The 17,760-nt window shown below is 54.9% G+C and overlaps 1 protein-coding gene across 2 annotated transcripts; it reads left to right on the forward strand.

The window, feature by feature from the left end:
• The first annotated feature begins 161 nt into the window (after positions 1-161).
• Positions 162-15,343, forward strand: LOC122378991 (RRP12-like protein). 2 transcript variants are annotated; one of them, XM_043360780.1, is made up of 11 exons: positions 162-225; positions 4,865-5,034; positions 5,253-5,451; positions 5,616-5,742; positions 6,113-6,298; positions 6,633-8,179; positions 11,856-12,866; positions 13,124-13,293; positions 13,691-13,837; positions 14,172-14,535; positions 14,872-15,343. In XM_043360780.1, exons 2-11 carry the CDS (start codon positions 4,887-4,889, stop codon positions 14,972-14,974), a joined length of 4,002 nt encoding a protein of 1,333 aa, XP_043216715.1. In that variant the 5' UTR covers positions 162-225; positions 4,865-4,886; the 3' UTR covers positions 14,975-15,343. The 2 variants fall into 2 exon arrangements, with proteins under 2 accessions (XP_043216715.1, XP_043216714.1); XM_043360779.1 differs by having other exon boundaries at positions 192-229.
• The last annotated feature ends 2,417 nt before the right edge of the window (positions 15,344-17,760 follow it).

Here is a 17,760-nt window from a genome sequence, read left to right on the forward strand (position 1 = left end):
GAGGTGGTTGCGGGTCCAGTTTATTTATACGTCCGTGCGTCCGATTCAAGGCTTCGATTTCAGTTTTTTTTCTCATGCAATAAATATTTTATAAATCGGCCTTGAGGCCCATGACGTCATTAGTTTTTTGTCTTCATATCCTGCGCAGATAAGACATATTAACACGCGACCAATGCCAATGCGTGAGTGTGGTTTTGGGGGGACACGGACACTGAGAGTGGTCGGGTAGGTATTTTATTCTTATTTTTTGCTGAATCAAAAGATGAAAAATGGTGTTCAGTCATCAGTGATCATACGTATAATTTTTAGGTGGTCACTGCTTTTTATTCCAACCCCAGCCAGCAATTTTACTCCGGGCCCAAGCAGGCTTAAGTGCGGCTTGCCCGAGATTTTAGTCGGGCTAAAGTCGGCGTATGACACAAAAACGCCGACTAAACCGACAGAGCCGACAGATAACAACCTGTTGTCCACTCATCAGCATGGCTTTCGTCCGGGCAGATCGTGCAGCACCCAACTACTAGAAGCATTAGAAGATTGGAGTAGGGCCATCGAACAAAGCAACCCAGTGGACGTCATCTACCTTGATTTCCAGAAGGCCTTCGATTCCGTGCCACACCACAGACTTCTCAGTAAGCTCCAGAGCTACGGGGTGTCCGGCAAACTACTCTCACCTGGTTCTCTCACCTGGTAGGGTTCTCCTTGCCTAGCAGCCATAAGGATATGGTAGTAGACATGATGGGAACCCATGATCAAAGGACACGCCAGTTCACCAACAAACATTGCCCGTCGTCTGTCGCTGTGGTTTAACTGGATTTGATGTGTCCACTGGTAACATGTCTGTGTAGAACAATCACTGATTTCCTGATAATAAATGCTTTTAACAAGTCGTTGAAGTGAGTTGAGTGAGTTGGAACTCACTCAGCAAACTTGTACAGGTCATCATGTATCGCTCGAGACAATGCAGTTTTGAAGGTGCTCAGGCTTCCTGCGGCTACTTCATTATCAGGCAGTCCGTTCCAGAGGGCTACGCTTCTGTGTGAGAAACATCGCTTGCGCACATCTGAGACTGGCTTGGATCCAGGCGTTCCTCACAAACAGAAAGCAGCAGGTAGTCATTGATGGATGTCCCTCGAACTGGACGGAGGTCGCTAGCGGCGTACCCCAGGGCTCTGTGCTGGGACCCTTGCTCTTTCTGGTATATGTGAATGATCTGCCAGACGTGGTCCACCACCGTGAAATTGTTTGCCGACGACGCGAAGCTGTACACTTGCACTCGTCTTCCTAGCGATTCGGCCGCCTTACAAACGGATCTTACGTCCTTGTCACGATGGTCTGATTTATGGATGATGCCATTCAACCAGAAGAAGTGTACAGTGCTGCATCTAGGAACAAGAAACTGTGGATCTGCTTACACACTGGGCAACACCTCCCTAGCCAGCACACGCCTTGAAAAGGATCTGGGAGTCCATGTGGACGCCGAATTGAAGTTCCGTGAACATGCTGCATCAGCAGCGGCAAAGGCAACTCAGCTCCTCGCAGTAATCAGACGGTCATTCTCCCTCATTAATGAGATCACCCTGCCTCTTCTCTTCAAGACTCTGGTTACCTAGAATACGGTAACCAACAGAGCGGACCAGCGACTGATTGAGAGAGTGCAGCGCAGGGCAACCAGACTGGTTGAGAACATCCGTCACGAACCCTACGTGCAGCGGCTCCGAATGCTGAAGATGCCCTCACTCTACTACAGGCGACGTAGAGGAGACATGATATTCATGTACCAGCTGTTCCACGGGGGGCTCGATACCGACCCTGAAACATTCTTCACGCTGGCCGATGGAGTTACTCGTGGGCATCCATACAAAGTCAGGAAATGTCCAGCAACCTCGAGAGTGCGACGATCCTCGTTCGCTCTACGAGTCGTGAACGACTGGAACCGACTCCCGTCTGAGGTGGTCTGCGCCCCATCGCTGAACTGCTTCAAGGCGAGGTTGGATGCACACTGGTCCCACTTACGATACACCATTCCCGATTCCGATTGATCCTGGACAAGCCAAATACCAGGAGCTCGATGAGATCGGGTACGACAGGCTCTAAGCCTAAAAATCCCGATACTGTAAGGTAAGGTAAGGTAAGGTAAAGCCCATGCTCCGCCGGAGGTATGCCCGCTCTGCGAGCTCTGGACAGCCGTAGTTTAGCCCTAGTTGTGCGACGATTGGCGGTAGCCCGATGTAAGCCCGAGCAAAACGTGACTGGCGCAGAAATGCGCATGCGTGAACAGCCGATCAAGTATGGCTAAACTCCGGCTTTACTCCAGTTCGAAGGGGTTCCTATGTCCTTTCCTACACTCGCCTATTCTCGCCCATGACTGACTCTACAGTAGTGACGAGGAACCCAACCAGGTGAGTCAACCAAGTGAGCCAAAGGAGACAGCCAGCTTGATCAGCCCGCGCTCCGCCCAAGTTGAGCCTGCTTTGGATGCGCGGGCGGATGTCGGGCTGAGCTGCAGCTGGCCACACTCGGGCATAGCTGCGGCATACCCAAGCTCAGCCCAAGTAAAAAATGCATTGGTTTTGATCGAAGTGGGCAAACCCAAGCTAAGCCCAAGCTGCCCGAGGTTTACCATAGTTTAGCCCAAGCGAATTGCTGGCTGGGACCGTGTTCACTGTTCAGTGTGTACTGTGTGTATCAGTATTGCTCAGGCTATTTGATTATTGAAATTGTGTGATCAATTTGTGTTATTTCGTCTTACTCTGACCCTCAGGTCTTTTCAGTTAACACTAAATATTACAATTTATAAGAATAAAGAATGTCCTAATAGAGATCGAATTCATTGTGCTAGATCATAGATGTCAATGTCAGACTCTTTACTCTGCAGTGCTGATAGGCAAGACTGGAAAAAATACACGTTATGCCGAATATGTCCGGCGTAGTGGCGGGATTGCGCCGAAAATTTCGGCGCACGTCCGGCGTAACTTCGCTTGTGCCAAATTCAGCGCATGGCGGCGGACGAATTTTTCGGCGCAGGGCGGTCGCATAATTTTTTACGAAAGACAGTCACCGAATTTATGCGGTACGCTGGTCAATCTAGCAGCAGATTCGCCCCGCGGGCGGCTCTGGAGAGGTTGCGGGACGAGACGTCCCCGCCCCGGTCGTCGCGTGCTGGAACTGGCGAGCCGCCCTGAGTCTACTCAGCGGAGGAATGGCCGCCCAGGTGAGGCCTCAACCTTCGGCGTAGAGATAGGTATGGAAAACCTTGTTGAACGTCGCCAAGCGTCGTTAAGCAGTAGCAGTGGGTTCCTGCCCACTGCAGTATCGAGGGGAATGAGAGCGCGGACGACCTGGCAAAACAGGCGGCTGCCCTGCCCTCAAACGCCCGATCGCTGACCAGGGCGGTTCATTGTGCGGCCTCGCATCAGTGGCGCGACAACTGCTCAGAATCACTATTCAAGCCACTCCTCGGGAGCACGCCGCCGCTCCCTATCCCCGGAGAGGACCGAGAGGATGCCATTTTGGTGCACCAGATGAGGGCGGGCCACCGGGGCCGCTCGCTCCAGTACGGCAGCGAATCGGCTGTCTGTACTCCGCCGCGTGCCAGCAGTGCCCAGACAAGCGGTGCCCAGCGGCGCTCTGCACCGTGAGCCGAGAAGCGGCTGATGTGCCGGAGCACGTGCTGCTCCGCTGCCCGGCCCTCGCTGGCTCCCGCCGAGGTATTGGGTTTACGTGGAAATAAAAAACTCATTCGAACGCTCAAACATGGGAGAGCGTACAAGGCCCCAAAACACTGTCTGGTTGATATAGCCTTGATCAGTAGATGTGCGCATGTGCTTTTTATGAAAAGGGCTTAATTTTCGCACAAATAGGCACCTAATTTTTGGCGCAAATCACGCAGAAATTTCGGCTCAAAATCGCTTGCGCCGAATTTCGGCGCAAGAGGGTCTCACGGGCGTCCGGCGTAGTGTATGGATGTTTTCCAGTCTGGCTGATAGGGGGGCAGGGGCCACTGGAAAAAAATTAATGTTACCAGTGATGCCGTACTGTCATAATCGCCTGCCATATTGCTGAAATGTGTGCACTGCCGCCTAACTTGGGCGTAAAAAGATGTAGTAATTGTCAGATAATTGTGCACAGGATAATTGTGAACTGTATTGTCCTTTGTACCTATCTCTTTTTTCATTGCCTCGTCCTCTTTGTGGCACAAAACAAGGGTGATTTTTACGGTCCAGATTTCAGCTCGTGACCACCACTTTATCTGGCTGCTTACGTCGTGTTGCTGATGCCTCAAACATGGACTGACCACGTTTGGGATTGAAGGAGCTTGAGGCAAACCTGTCAGAAATACTGTAGGGGCGTTTTGCCAGGAGCCTGCGCTGCCAGAACATTTCCTTGGAATCTGAGTGAGATCTGGGCCTAATCTTACCAAATGCCGTGAATGCGCATTCACGGCATTTGGGAACATTCATAACTATTCCACATTCACTTATTTATTCGTTCAGGCAACATTCATAATCATTCACGCTATTAAAATCATTGGACAAGATTAGCTGGATGTAAATAAAAAGGATATATTAGATATCAATGCCGTAAACTCCGGCCGGCCGGTGCTGCCAAATCCTATTTACGGCATTGGTAAGATTGGGCCCTGGATCCGGCACCTCAACTGGGGCCAAACCGGTCGGAATATTTCACGGCTCAACATTCCTGACCAAGAGGTCTGTCGATCACAATTCCAGCTTGAGTCAATGTGATCTTCTTCCTTTTGTGCCTTGAAACTATCTGGATGGTGGATACTCTTAGCCTTAGGTCTTATTTCATAGTGCAATTAGCTATGTATTTTTGTTTTATTTCATAACATTGTGTCTCACAGGTGATCTCAAGCTGGCGTGAAGATGGGGAAGGTGCACATCCGACAGAAGGGTCGCAATAAGGCCTACCGATGGGCCAAGGGCCACAGCTCGGACTCCAATCCACCGCTCAAAAAGTTCAGACAGAATGCTCAAGCTGGCTTCTTTCAGCCTTTGGGTGAGCCAAAGAAAGGTGAGAAACAGTCATTACCTGTTCTTGAATTAATAGCCGCTAAGCTAAAATAGGTACAGGATCGACCTATTTATTGCCTGATGGAAAGTTATGGAGAATGAGTTTGTGTGTTTTTGTAGATGGCTCACTAGTCAATATTCCCTTTACAGTCCGGTAGAAATCGATGACCAGTCTGCCACTGACCCCTGTGGCGGGTTCCACTCCCACCTCCTCCCCAGGCGGTCTGACGACGGACGCGCTCTCCAAGCATGACGCCGTGCTCGGTGTCTCCGAGCTGAGGAACATTGAGGACGTGGTTGAGGAGGATCAGGAGGACGCGCTCTCGGAGGGCGCGCTCACACTCGGCTCGCTCGGACAGGCCTCGTTCCGCACGTTCGCCACCGACTTCACACAGTGCACCGTGCCGTCGTTCAGCAAGTAAGGAAAGGTCTTAGATCGCCATGTCCAAACTCAGCAACATGCTGCCTGAATGTTAGGGCTGAAAGTCGGGATGCCACATCCCGACTTAGCGTTAGACTCACCTGTGTACTGTACCTCGATGTTTGTCTTTTGTGCCTTCAACGTCTGCACATGGTTCGCAGACTGCTCACGACTGTTCGGAAAGACTCGCCCATTTACAACGAGATGCTGGCGATCCTGGCCGCCGTCACCGAGGTGGTCAAGGAGAAAGAAGGTCAAGAAACCGTCACCGAGTATTTCGGTGCCCTGGTGTGTATAATGCGTTTTTTTTTTCTACGGATTTCATGTAGAATCAAATCTTAAGGTGTGTGGATACCAAGAGGCAGCGTTAACGAATTCATATTGGTATTGAACGCATTTCTCATTGAATGAATATTCGTATTATTTACATTATAATATGTCATATAAATCACCCTACCAATTCTAAATATTGGAATCTTTTGAGCATCATCCAGATTGCAGGCGGTTTTGTCTCTCGTCCGTCCCATCTGGGACAGATACCAGTGCCTGTCATGTCTGACAGTATGTCTGTCATGACGGCGCCGTGTGTACCAGATGTCTCTGTGCTCAGCTGCAGTCCGTTTGTCGGTGTCTGTCATGTCCGTCCCGTCTATGACAGATGTCGGTGCTCGAGTCCACTGAGGAGGAAGGGGTGCAGCTGCAGGCCGTCTGTCAGCTCCTCTCGCTCGGTATCAGGCATACCCCTCGGCCCGTGCTCATCTCAAAGTTCTCGCTCTGCTCCAAGCTGCTGATGGCGCGCCTCGAGGCCGTGATGGCCACAGGCACCGTGCTGCTCATCAAGTCGGTCAGTAGCAGAACTTCATTATTCGGGCGGTTGGCTAGCTTCCATCATTGGCTTATATCTTTATTCTATATGTAGGCGCTGAGTGTGAATGAAAATTTTAAAGATAAACGTCAGTATTATTTTCATAAATTCGAGTTTTCATTAAATTTGCATTTAATGCTAAGCCTTACCTAAAAGAAGCATCTTAGGTACGGAAAGTTACTACGACAGATCTCATTCTGTTGTCATTCCCTCGGCTGTGATCTTCGAGTGTCGTGTACTGTTTTTTTTTTCTGTTCCTGCGCTGCTGGCTGTCGCTCCAGCTGCAGCTCCTGACACGTTACTGCTCCGGCAGCTGCTGGAGTGTCTGGCGGTGCTGCTGCGCGCCCAGCCGGCCGCCACATGGGCGGAGCCGTCCACGCTGCAGATGTACTCGGGCGTGCTCAGTTTCGTCATCCACACGCGGCCGAAGGTGCGCCGCGCCGGCCAGCGGGCCGTCATCTCGACACTGCTCGGCTCGGCGTGTATGCGCCAGGACGAGGAGAGCCCGGCGCACCACCCGGCCGCGGCGACCACGGCCCAGTTCTGCCGGCAGCAGATGGAGCAGTGCGGCGGCGCCGGCCGCGCTGTCACCACGCTGCACGTCCTCACACTGCTGCGCGCCGTGCTGCACACCTTCCCCCGACAGCAGCTCAAGGCCGTCATCGAGACCATGCTGAAGCTGATGACGCTGGCCTCGCCGCTGGTGAAGCGCTCGTGTCTGCAGGCGCTGCAAGCCATGCTGGTGAACAGTCCCGACCGGCAGACGCTGCCGCCGGCCATGAACGCCCAGCTGGTGTCGGCGCTGTACGACTACCAGCCGCCGGTGGGCGACGCGGCGCCGCTCGTCTCCTGGCTGTCCGCCATGCACGCGGCACACACCTGTCTGTACGGGCGCGACCAGCAGCTGGGAGCGGCGCACCTGCCGCGGTTCTTCGCCGCCGCCGCCGCCTGCTGGGCCTCCAGTAAGCCGGAGGTGCGCACGGCCGTCACCGAGGCGCTCTCGGGCCTGATCGACGCCGTGGTGGCCGAGCTGGACGCGGATGGCGAGCCGGCAGCGCGCACCTGCTTCCAGTCGCTCATGGACGGACTGCAGTTCCAGTATGTGGACGCCTGGCCGCTGGTGCTGCGAACGCTGAGCAAGTTTTTCACGTCGTACGGCGCGCGCTGCCGGCCGTTCGTGGGTCCGTCGCTGGTGACGCTGGCCGAGCTGCGCGACACGGAGCAGTTCACCTACACAGCAGAGCTGGAGGCGGCCATCGGCGCGGCCGTCTCAGCCGTCGGGCCGCGCACACTGCTGGAGCACGTGCCGCTCCGCATCGCCGGCGACGAGAGCGACGACCCGGAGTTCTCGCGCAGCTGGCTGCTGCCGGTGCTGCGCGCCGCCGTGCGCGACACAGAGCTGGCCTTTTTCGCCGAGTACTTCCTGCCGCTGGCGCGGGCGCTGAAAACGCACGCCCAGCAGCTGGAGCAGGCCGACGACCGACGCATGTGCCGCATCTACAACACGCTAGAGCTGCAGGTGTGGGACTTGCTGCCCGGCTTCTGCACGGGAGCCCTGGACGTGCCCGACAGTCTGAAGCGGGTGGCACGCGCCCTGGGCTCTCTGCTCACCGAGCGCGAGGACCTGCGGCTGGTGGTGCTCTCCGCGCTCCGGCTGCTCGCCACCAAGTCCAGCGACGACGAGGCCTCGCGCGCCGAGGTGGCCAGATTCGCCAAGAACTACCTGCCGATCCTTTTTAACCTGTACATGACGCTGCCGAGCTCAGGTCCGGGTCAGGGCCACCGGGCCGCCGTACTGGAGACGGTCACCGCCTACCTGACCGTGGCCGACCACGATCTCATCAAGGCACTTGTCGACAAGTGAGTAACTAAGCCGCCGAGTGGTCACTGGGGGCGGGGCAGTTCGAGATTCCATATTGGTTTTAATCTACATGAATTTCCACTCTTGATATTGTCGTTAAATATGAAACTGACGGGCTTAGGTACTTAACTTGGTAACGAACTAAATATTAAGGTAACATGTTATTGGTTAGCCTTATTTTTCGTTTTTTATGGCCTGGGGGCCGGGGGTCTTTACAAGAAGGTATGCTGTCTGATCCGTCTGCTCCTCTTCTACAGGTTGTCCCAGAATTGACCGAACATTTATTTTCTGGCTAAAAGTACGATTGCGCTCGATTCTTATTAGATACGAGCATTATACTTTTGTGGGACATCCCTTAGCTATCGAGCTTGGAGACTGTGTGATTTTAAGTCAACTACATTATTTGTTGTATTGTATTATCCAGAGTCAGCAAAGAGTAGTCCCTTTCCGTTTTTAGCCTTAGCTGCCAAAAGGCAATCATGGTAAATAAAGTGCCGTTCTCAACTTCGTAAACGGGCTTTCGGCATGGTTCTTGCTGGAGATCTCCAGCAGCTCATCTGCAAACAGCTAGGAGTGTGCAAAGCGCAGTTATATCAGCGAGCGAAGCCAGAGAGAGCAAGAGATAGCCTGATCGACAAGCCTGGGCGCGACCAAGAAGGAGCATGCACCAGTCGTCAAGCGGGCTGTTGCCATGTCATGGAAAACGAACGTCACCCAGCTACCCAAAAACGAGCTAAACGACAGATCAGGGTTGGCTACAAAACATCAGTCTACTTTTGACCACTGGGGCATTCCACGATAGATCGTACCACTTTTTTCGAATTTGACACCCTCATCTCTCGGATTTTAACGATAATTGGTCTAAGGGGTAATCAGGGGCTCTGAATCCTCCTGTAACAATTTCAAGCTTATCAGATGAGTGGTTTTTGAGTTATAGTGTATAACATGTTTTGGATCTTGCGTTGCAGCCCCAAGTTTGGCGGGCTGTAACTCTAAGACGGATAATCCAAATGCCAAATGCTATACGGCATTAAACTTGCATTGAAACAAAGAATAATATGCATTTTCAAAATTTTGAAATATATATTATTTTTGATATATAACACCTCGAGTTTCCTTTAATTTGCATTTTTATGCCTTTGGGACCAAATTTTTTTGAATTTTTATTTGCTTAAAAACATTTTTGGATCATTTGTAAGTAGTATGCAAAAAATTAGGAAGGTGTTCTTTCTATAAATGTACTTATTTTGCGTCACCGTAATGGTCTCGAATTGTGATTTCGGAAAAGAGCCTACAAATGGTGTGGTAAAGCTGCCTAGTGACATCACTGGTTACTGAAAGTTCAGTTGAAGTCATTTTCCCCTCACTTTTGCATTGTTGATCTTTCGTGACGTCATTCGTACGTCACTAGGGTCATAAGAGTTTTTCGTCAATAACTCTCGATCAAATTGAGCTAGAGAGACGGGAAAGCTACCAATGGACTCGGAAAGACATTGTGAATCGAATGATGTGCAATATGATCTCATTCACTCAGCTTCGTGGCCTGACCCGACTGTTAACCATCTCTGTAGCGGCGCTGTTTGTCCAGCGCCGCGCTGGTTGGCTTTGCCGCGGACTCGAGCGGTCACGTGATGCCCGGGGGCTGGCTGCCGGCTGGGCCGCCCGGTCGGGGCGCGGAGCCAAATACACGGCAGTGTGCTGACCCGAGGTCAGCGACTTAAGCTGACTTCACCAGAACAAACAGTATACCATTCGACGCGCCGGAGCTAGGCAAACACAAAGATGCTAAAATCGCGGCTCTGCGACCATTTGTTGCGGAGTTATCTATCAAAAACCGGACCCGTAATTTGGGTCACTTGAAATGACCTCAGGGGTCACCAATGAAACCGAGACCTTAAAATGTGGTATTATTCGATGCATCTTGTAACGGCGCACATGCTCGTTTTTTCCGCAAGTTTCTAGCTCCATTAGGGGCGAAACGGCGAGCTGGGGTCGTACCGACCCCCGGAAACTCATTTTGTATACATTTAAATGAGGGACTTATAGAAAGAACACCTTTCTAATTTTTTGCATGTCGATTTTAAAGGACCTGAGGTTTATTTTGAAAAAATAAAAATGGCAAAAATTTTGGTCCCAAGGGCCATTATAGACAATTTAAAAAAAATACTACGATTTTTTTCAATATGTTAAGCTTTTCTTTCCAATTTTAAAAATACTGTATTAATCTTTGATTCATTGTTAGTTCAAAGCTGTTTACCGTTTGTTGCTTGCTTAGCTCGTTTTTGAGTTATAGCTCATCAAACTCACCCTTACAATCTGAAGTTTAGAAAATATTGTGCAATTTAACTCAAAAAGTTTTGATCTGAGAAGTCTGATATTTTGACAGGTGTTTTTGGAGCCTATGATTACCCCTTGTACCAATTTTCATTCAAATCTGAGAGATGAGGGTGACGGGCCTGGTACGATCTATCGTGGAATGCCCCCACTATCTTTCACAAAATTTTTGAATTTGGGGCCCCTAACCTGAAAAATAGGCCAAAACTAACGGAAAGACAGCGCAAATCGCTACCAATCAGCCAGAAATCATAACATATGCGACAAAAAAGTGAATGGGAACACACGTTGTGGTCTTACGAAGGTATCCTGCCCTTTGAACCGACAAAAAAGTTGGGTGTGGAGGTGGACGTCAGATGGTGACAACGTCCCAACAGCGAAGACGGCCAGGCACTCGTCGAACATCAAAGTGTGAGACATTTTGAGCCACGGTGCGCTCACTCAGCTTCACGTGATGCCCCAAAGACGACCGTTAACACAGATTGCCACTGCGGTAATATTCAAGCATTACAAAAACTGGTTGTCGTGAACTGAATGGCCCTAAACGGGTTTGTTCTGGAAACCAAATCTGTTGGAAGCCAAAGGTCACGCCATGTTCAGGCATGGAGGTTCTCCACTTCAGATGTCAAAAAACAGCGCAGCAGTGGTGTAGGCAGATTTTTTTTGGGGGGGGGGGAGAATGCCTTATGGTCTGGGAACAGTTTGGATGCAAATTTAATCGAAAATATTAATTATAGTATCCACCGGCAAGAGGTCAATGAAAACCGTCGTACAACCAGTTTCGGGAGACCCGTAAAACAACTGAAGCCAGCATCGTCTGGCATTTAGCTACAATTGTCGGCTAATCTTGTGGCTAGTGTGTATACTGTATATTGCATGTGCCATTTCGAAGCTAGCCTTATTGACTATATCGGACGATAAAAAGAAAAAAGTGCAATTATTTTTCTCTTATCCTATGCGCTGATTAACAGTGTTTGGTCAATTTTGGGACACCCTGTATGCCCGTATCTGACTGTACCGGTGTCGGTGGCAGGGCGCTGTGTGATCCGTGTGCTGCTGTGTCCGTATCTGACTGTGCCGGTGTCGGTGGCAGGGCGCTGTCTGATCTGTGTGCTGCTGTACCCGTATCTGACCGTGCTGGTGTCTGCGTCAGGGCGCTGTGTGATCTGTATGCTGCTGTGTCCGTATCTGACTGTGCCGGTGTGTGCTGCTGTGTCCGTATCTGACTGTGCCTATGTGTGCTGCTGTGTCCGCATCTGACTGTGCCGGGGTCGGTGGCAGGGCGCTGTCTGATCTGTGTGCTGCTGTGTCCGTATCTGACTGTGCCGGTATCGGTGGCAGGGCGCTGGAGAAGGTGGGCGCCGGCGAGCCGTCTGACGAGGACCGCGCCCACATGCTGGACCTGCTGCGCACCATGCTGCCGCACATGGAGGCCGACGTGATCGCGCGCGTCTGGGGCTACGCCGGCCCGTTCGTGGAGGGCGAGCAGCGGCTCAGCCAGAAGACCGCCTACCGACTGCTGGAGGACGTGTGTCAGAGCCAGCATCAGGGCTGCATCACATTCGTCCAGGAGAACCACATGGACCTGATGAGCGCGCTGAAGCGCTCCATGGCGTCGGCCAGCGCGTCGGCCAAGACCACCAGGCTGTCGTGCCTGGCCGGCCTGCTGGAGCACCTAGACGGCAGCAGCGAGCACTTTGTGGCCGGCGTGCTGCCCGAGGCGGTGCTCTGCTGCAAGGAGCACAACGAGAAGTCGCGCGCGGCCGCGTTCCGTCTGATCGTCCGTATCGGCGAGACACTGCGCCGCTGGGCGTCCGAGGCCGGCCAGGAGCCCGAGGAGGCCATGCGCACCTACATGAAGATGCTGCTGGCCGGCCTGACGGGATCGCCCAAGCTGATCGCCGGCACGCTGCTGGCCACGGCACAGGTGATCCACCAGTTCAAGGAGATCTTCCCGGCCGACCTGCTGGACCTGACGCTGGACAACGTGTGCCTGCTGATGACTTCGTCCTCCCGAGAGCCGGCAGAGGCGTGCCTCTCGCTGGTCAAGGCGCTCGTGTTCGCCATCGACCCGGCGGTGTTCGCGCGCTTCCTGCCCCGTCTGATGAAGGCCATCGCCATGATGACGCCCGACTGTAAACGGCACTTCCGGCAGAAGACGCGCGACCTGCTGGCCGTGTTCGTGCGCAAGTTCGGCTTTGACGTCATCTTCGGCCTGGCACCGTCCGGAGACGCAGTACTGCAGAAGCGGCTCAAGAACATCAAGAAGGTGGAGCAGCGTAAGAAGGCCGACCGGGAGGCGCGCCGGCAGCAGCAGGAGTCGGACGACGAGCTGGCACCCACCACCAAGAGGTTAGTTTGGAATACAGACGCTGGCCTAAAATAGCGAAGTTTTGGTGAGGTTCAATGTTCTGAATGTAAATGTCAGCGTTTGTATGGACCTAGTCTGCTGATTCCTAGTCGACCACTCTAAATAGTAATTTTTATTTCTTTTGCAATTCACAACAAAAAAAAAAGATGTATAAAAGCATCCCGATACGCGGCTAATTCAAGCTCTGTACGTCATTGGTGCCTGCTATTCTGACCACTCTTCTGCTGTTTGGCGGCAGCGTGGACGAGATTCTGCAGGCGGCCGAGGTGTCCTCGGACGAGGACGAGGGCGGCCGCTCCGAGCAGCAGCGGCCCGCCCGCAGGAAGGCCAACAGCGCCGCCTGGATCCGAGAGGACGCAGAGAGCATCGTCGACCTGCTCGACCCCAAGGCCTCTCGACAGGTCACCGGTAATAAAAGGGGACGCTTGTTGCAATGCTCTGGGCAGCCATCGTATTCAATGAGTGTTTGCGCGTTTTAGCGTTGTAGTCGGAGTCATTCGCGCAATTCACAACAACTTTCCATTCCCACAACAGTTGATTTGCGTTGTAGTCGTCTTGACATTTTGTCACTGAGGATGTGCTTAACAATCTATGTCAATTATTGGCTCAGAATTCGTTTGTTGTCTGCCTATTTTAAGAGTGAATCTGAATGCATTTTGCGTGAACTTCACGAAGTACAAATGTTATCGTGTGACCTGTGAGCGGAGACGGTGTCTTTTCGTTCGGTATAATCGCTATTGTATGACGGTAGAGTGTAGACCCCGTTCATTGTGTGCACTCCTGATGTGACCGGTGCCCTGCGCAGCGTCGCGGCCGGACCAGGGCGGTGCTGGGGCAGAGCGAAGGGAGCGGCGCCGGAAAGAGTTCGGCATCAGCGAGGACGGCCGGCTCATCATCGACACGGGCGACGACGACGACGACGAGCCGATCCGGTCCAGCGACGACGAGGAGGGTGAGACGCGGCTCTGTGGTATCTGAGAGAGATGGTGTCCCACAGTGACCAGGTGAACTAACATCATAAGTTTTTGCGTGCTGTCTGGGAGTATAATATCGCCCTTTGATTATTATTACTTGTTATTATTATTATTATTATTTTTTTTGCTTCCAATAAGGTGCTCCAGTGTCAAGGACATGTCAAGGACATCTATCTTACCAGCCATTTTAACAGCATATCGTCCATATCCCCGATCTGCTCCGTTCGCTGCGGAGTTTTTCCAGAGAGCTGCCAGTGACAGTTCATACTGACTCCCTGTGCGAGTTTTAATGACTGGTGGCGTTGCCCGCAGACGAGCCGGACCAGTTTCTGGAGGCGATCCGTAACACGGCCGGCCATCGGGCCAAGCGGAAGCTGGACGCCTGCAGCGCGGGCTCGGCGTCCGAGCCGGCGCCGGCGTCCAAGTACCGGGCCGGCGGCGGCGGCATCCACCGGCCGGTGGGCGGCGCCGAGTCGGTCCGCTCGGGCCGCTCGCACTGGTCGACGGCCGGCGCGTCGGTGCGCTCGGGCCGCTCGGCCCGCTCGGCCGGCGGCGGGCCCCCGGCCAGAGTCGGCGCCGAGTATGCCTCTAAGAAGGGACGCGGCGACGTCAAGCGGGCCGGCCGGCCCGACCCGTACGCCTACGTGCCGCTCAAGAGGAACACACTCAACAAACGGTCAGTGTGGCCAGCTGGCCGTCCAGGGTACCGGGCGGAGAACGTGTGGACTGGCCGACCGGGGTTGAGCCGAGTGAATGTGTTAAATGGGTTAGGGTAGGGACTGGATACCTCACTAGATGGCGCTGTTTGTCGTAAGCCTGTTATGTTGCACCCTGTGGGGTTCGCAAAATAAAACAGGCTTGAACAGCCTGAGAAGGTAGATCTTACAATGTTTACTCTATATTTCGGGACATACGAGCTGTTAGTTTTTTTACATTAACTTTACTATCCAACGCAGTTTCATGAAGTACCGGCGTCTGTATTAACTGAATGTTTCGTTTCTTTCGTTTCCAGGAAAAAGGCAAAGTACGAGGGGCAATACAAGAACATTGTCAGCGGCGCGCAGAAGGGCGCGACGAAGGGTGCCAAGGCCCGCGGACGCAGCAGGAAGCGCTGACAGTCGGAGTGTCACTAGGTCGAGGCGTTGTTGGTCGGACCTGCCGGCTGGACGGAGATCAGTGAGCGCTGCAGTGGGGGCGCCAACTGCCGGTGGAGCGGGCCGGCAGACTGCAGAACTGTGGGTCCCAACTACCATTGGAAGGGCGTTGCAGCCAGTCGGCGCGGCGGCGCCCTGCATGTGCGCCGTTCTGAAGTGGTCTGCCTCGGCAGAGCTGACGGGGCTGGGAGCGGTGAGAGGCTCTGGCGCTCGGCGACAGCGCGTGCGTGTTATGTGATCACGTGCAGACGTGTGAATATCGCTCTATCAGGAGGGGATCTGATGTTGCAGCGTGAATTTGGAGGCTTAAATATATGAAATGCTCTGTTATTTATTGAGTGAATACGACACCCTCTGCTATGCGGTCATTGAGGTCAGAGCGCTGAACTCAACTAAAGCAATATGTCAAAACGCGATTAGTTAGTGAAGGCGCGTACGTACATACCTCCAGGCAACATATTACGTATAACACGATGAGCACGCTGCTCATATGGAGTTTCACTTGATTGTAAGCATCGTGGATGCAACTTAGCACATCAAATATCACACAAGCATGCGGCACCAACCTCGGTGTCTTCCCGGTTGCAGGTCCTGCGAGCTCTCAGGCCGTTCGGCGGCCGCTGCGTTATTTGGCGTCCCCAACTCGCACTCGAGTTGGTAGCTCTATCCTCGGCCACTATTCACTGTCGTCTGAGTTTGGCTCGGCGGGCGCTGGCTCCGTGTGATCGCCGGCCGGGCGGTGGAAGTGACGCGGACAGGTGACCCCGCGCGGACCGTTGTTCACCAGCAGGTAGCCGCTCAGCAGGTTGTTCATGCTGACCGGTGGTATGGTGATGGTCTGCTCGTCTGGCCAGATGGCCTCCCCTTGAGTCAGTTCTCTCAGCTGGTCCAGTGTGATGTTGTTTCCGCGCAGCACGGCGCGGTAGTCGGTCGGCCGGAGCTGAGCGGCCGAGGCCGGGTCCTGGCTGCCGAGTCGGCTCACCAGGGGCGCCAGGTCGGCGGGCATGGCGCCCTGGCGCTGCCACTGCACCAGGCGGCTGCCGCAGAGCACCACGCCGGCCGCCAGCAGGTGGCGGCGCAGCGCGGCCACGTGGCGCACCAGCCGGCGCCGCTCGGCCCGGCCGCGGCCGCCCAGCGCGTCCACCTCTGACCAGAAGTAGCAGGGCAGTCGGCCGGCGCGCGCCGCCGCCTCCACCCAGTTCAGCACGGCCAGCAGCGCCCGGCGCGCCGCCCCCGGCCCCGCCCACCAGTCGGCGCCGTGCCGCTCCGACAGCCACAGCACAGCCGTCTTCAGATAGTAGCTCTTGACAGCGGCCACCGAGCGTCCCAGCGCTGCCTTGCAGTATTTGAGCGCCGTCAGACATGCACGCTGCTCAGGCGTGAGCGCGCGCAGCGCCGTGTGCTCGAGCTGGGAGAACGACAGCCGCCACTGGTGACGCTCGGCTTTGGTGCCTCGCGCGCCGACCGGGACCAACAGGACGCCCATGCGACAGAGCCGGCGCACCAGGTCGGCCGGCGGCCACCCGGACGGTCGCTGTCGGCCGGCGAACCCTGCGCTCGGCCAGGACGGACAGCGCACGCAGGCCACCAGATCGATATCGTACTGGTCCCAGAAGTTGACCGCCAGAGAGGGTCCGGCGCGGTCCAGCCGGCCGGGCCGGCCGTCGGCCGCCTCCCGGCCGAGATCGGCCAGCAGGCGCACGGCGCTGCCGGCCGAGAACAGCAGTCGCTCCCTGTGCCGGCACTGAGGCCGCCGCTGGTGGTGCAGCAGCACGAACCCCGGCCGGCCGGCCGTCTCCTGCGTGACGAACACGGCGTCCCTCTTAGACACCGGGCTGCCCTCGGGATCAGTGGACTCACTCTCAGACTCAGCAGAGGCGGGACTGGCCCGGCCGCCGTTTGACCTGGTGTCCTCCGTCGCGCCGTTATAGGATGGTCCGGCTGTCTCCGACTGGTTCAACCCGTCCGGTCTCTGCTCAGACAGGTCCGCTACACGGACCGGCCCCAGCTGAAACATCACATCAGCGTCGGAGCTGCCGAACGGCTCCCTCAGCCGGACGTCATTGCCCTCTGGTATACTGCCAGAGGAGTACACCCGCTCCACTATCAGCTGGCTGAGGTCGGCACAGGCGCACTGAGGCGCCGGCTGTCCCTCCGCCAGCCGGAGCACCTTCAGAGCGAAACTGGAGGCCGCGAACGGGCCGGTGAATCCCCGGGCGCGCCGCGCCACCTCTCGGGACTGCAGCATGGCCACCAGCAGCTGGCAGGTGGCGTCCGCCTGCTCGTCGGAGACCGGGGGGCTGCTGTGACGGGCGCCCATCGCAGCCGAGGATCGGGCGCCTGCTCACTGACTCACCAGCCGCGCCGTCAGTGAGCCGAGTCACCGCCCCGCCGCTCGCGTGACGTCACCGCTCAGCGGCTGATCGGGCCGGCTCACCGCGCCGGCGCGGCGGCCGCCCGTCCCGGCTCGGCGCGACAGCCTTGCGCAGCCCGAGAACTGGCGTCTCGCGCGGCGGAACCGCGGCCTTGGCCACATCGGATATACAACCAGTGGTTCACAAACTTCCGTCAAACGAGCTCACCGACAACAGTGGACATCGTGCACGCAGCGGTTTGCATCTTTTCGATAGACCGTCAGGCTTTCGCTCTTTGTGGGGTCATCAGAGACGAGCCCCGGTGGAAATACCGGAACAGAGGGCGGGTGATAAGTATCGTCGGAGAACGTGGCTTTCCACACCCACCCGTCA

This window comes from Amphibalanus amphitrite, unplaced genomic scaffold, assembly GCF_019059575.1.
Source record: "Amphibalanus amphitrite isolate SeventyFive unplaced genomic scaffold, NRLGWU_Aamphi_draft 000069F_arrow, whole genome shotgun sequence".
NCBI lineage: Eukaryota > Metazoa > Arthropoda > Thecostraca > Balanomorpha > Balanidae > Amphibalanus > Amphibalanus amphitrite.

Coding starts and splice junctions, on each gene's coding strand:
- LOC122378991 (XM_043360780.1), top strand. CDS start 4,887: ATGGGGAAGGTGCACATCCGACAGAAGGGTCGCAATAAGGCCTACCGA. Junction 5,452..5,615: donor ACCGTGCCGTCGTTCAGCAA/GTAAGGAAAGGT, acceptor CATGGTTCGCAG/ACTGCTCACGACTGTTCGGA. Junction 13,838..14,171: donor GTCCAGCGACGACGAGGAGG/GTGAGACGCGGC, acceptor CGTTGCCCGCAG/ACGAGCCGGACCAGTTTCTG.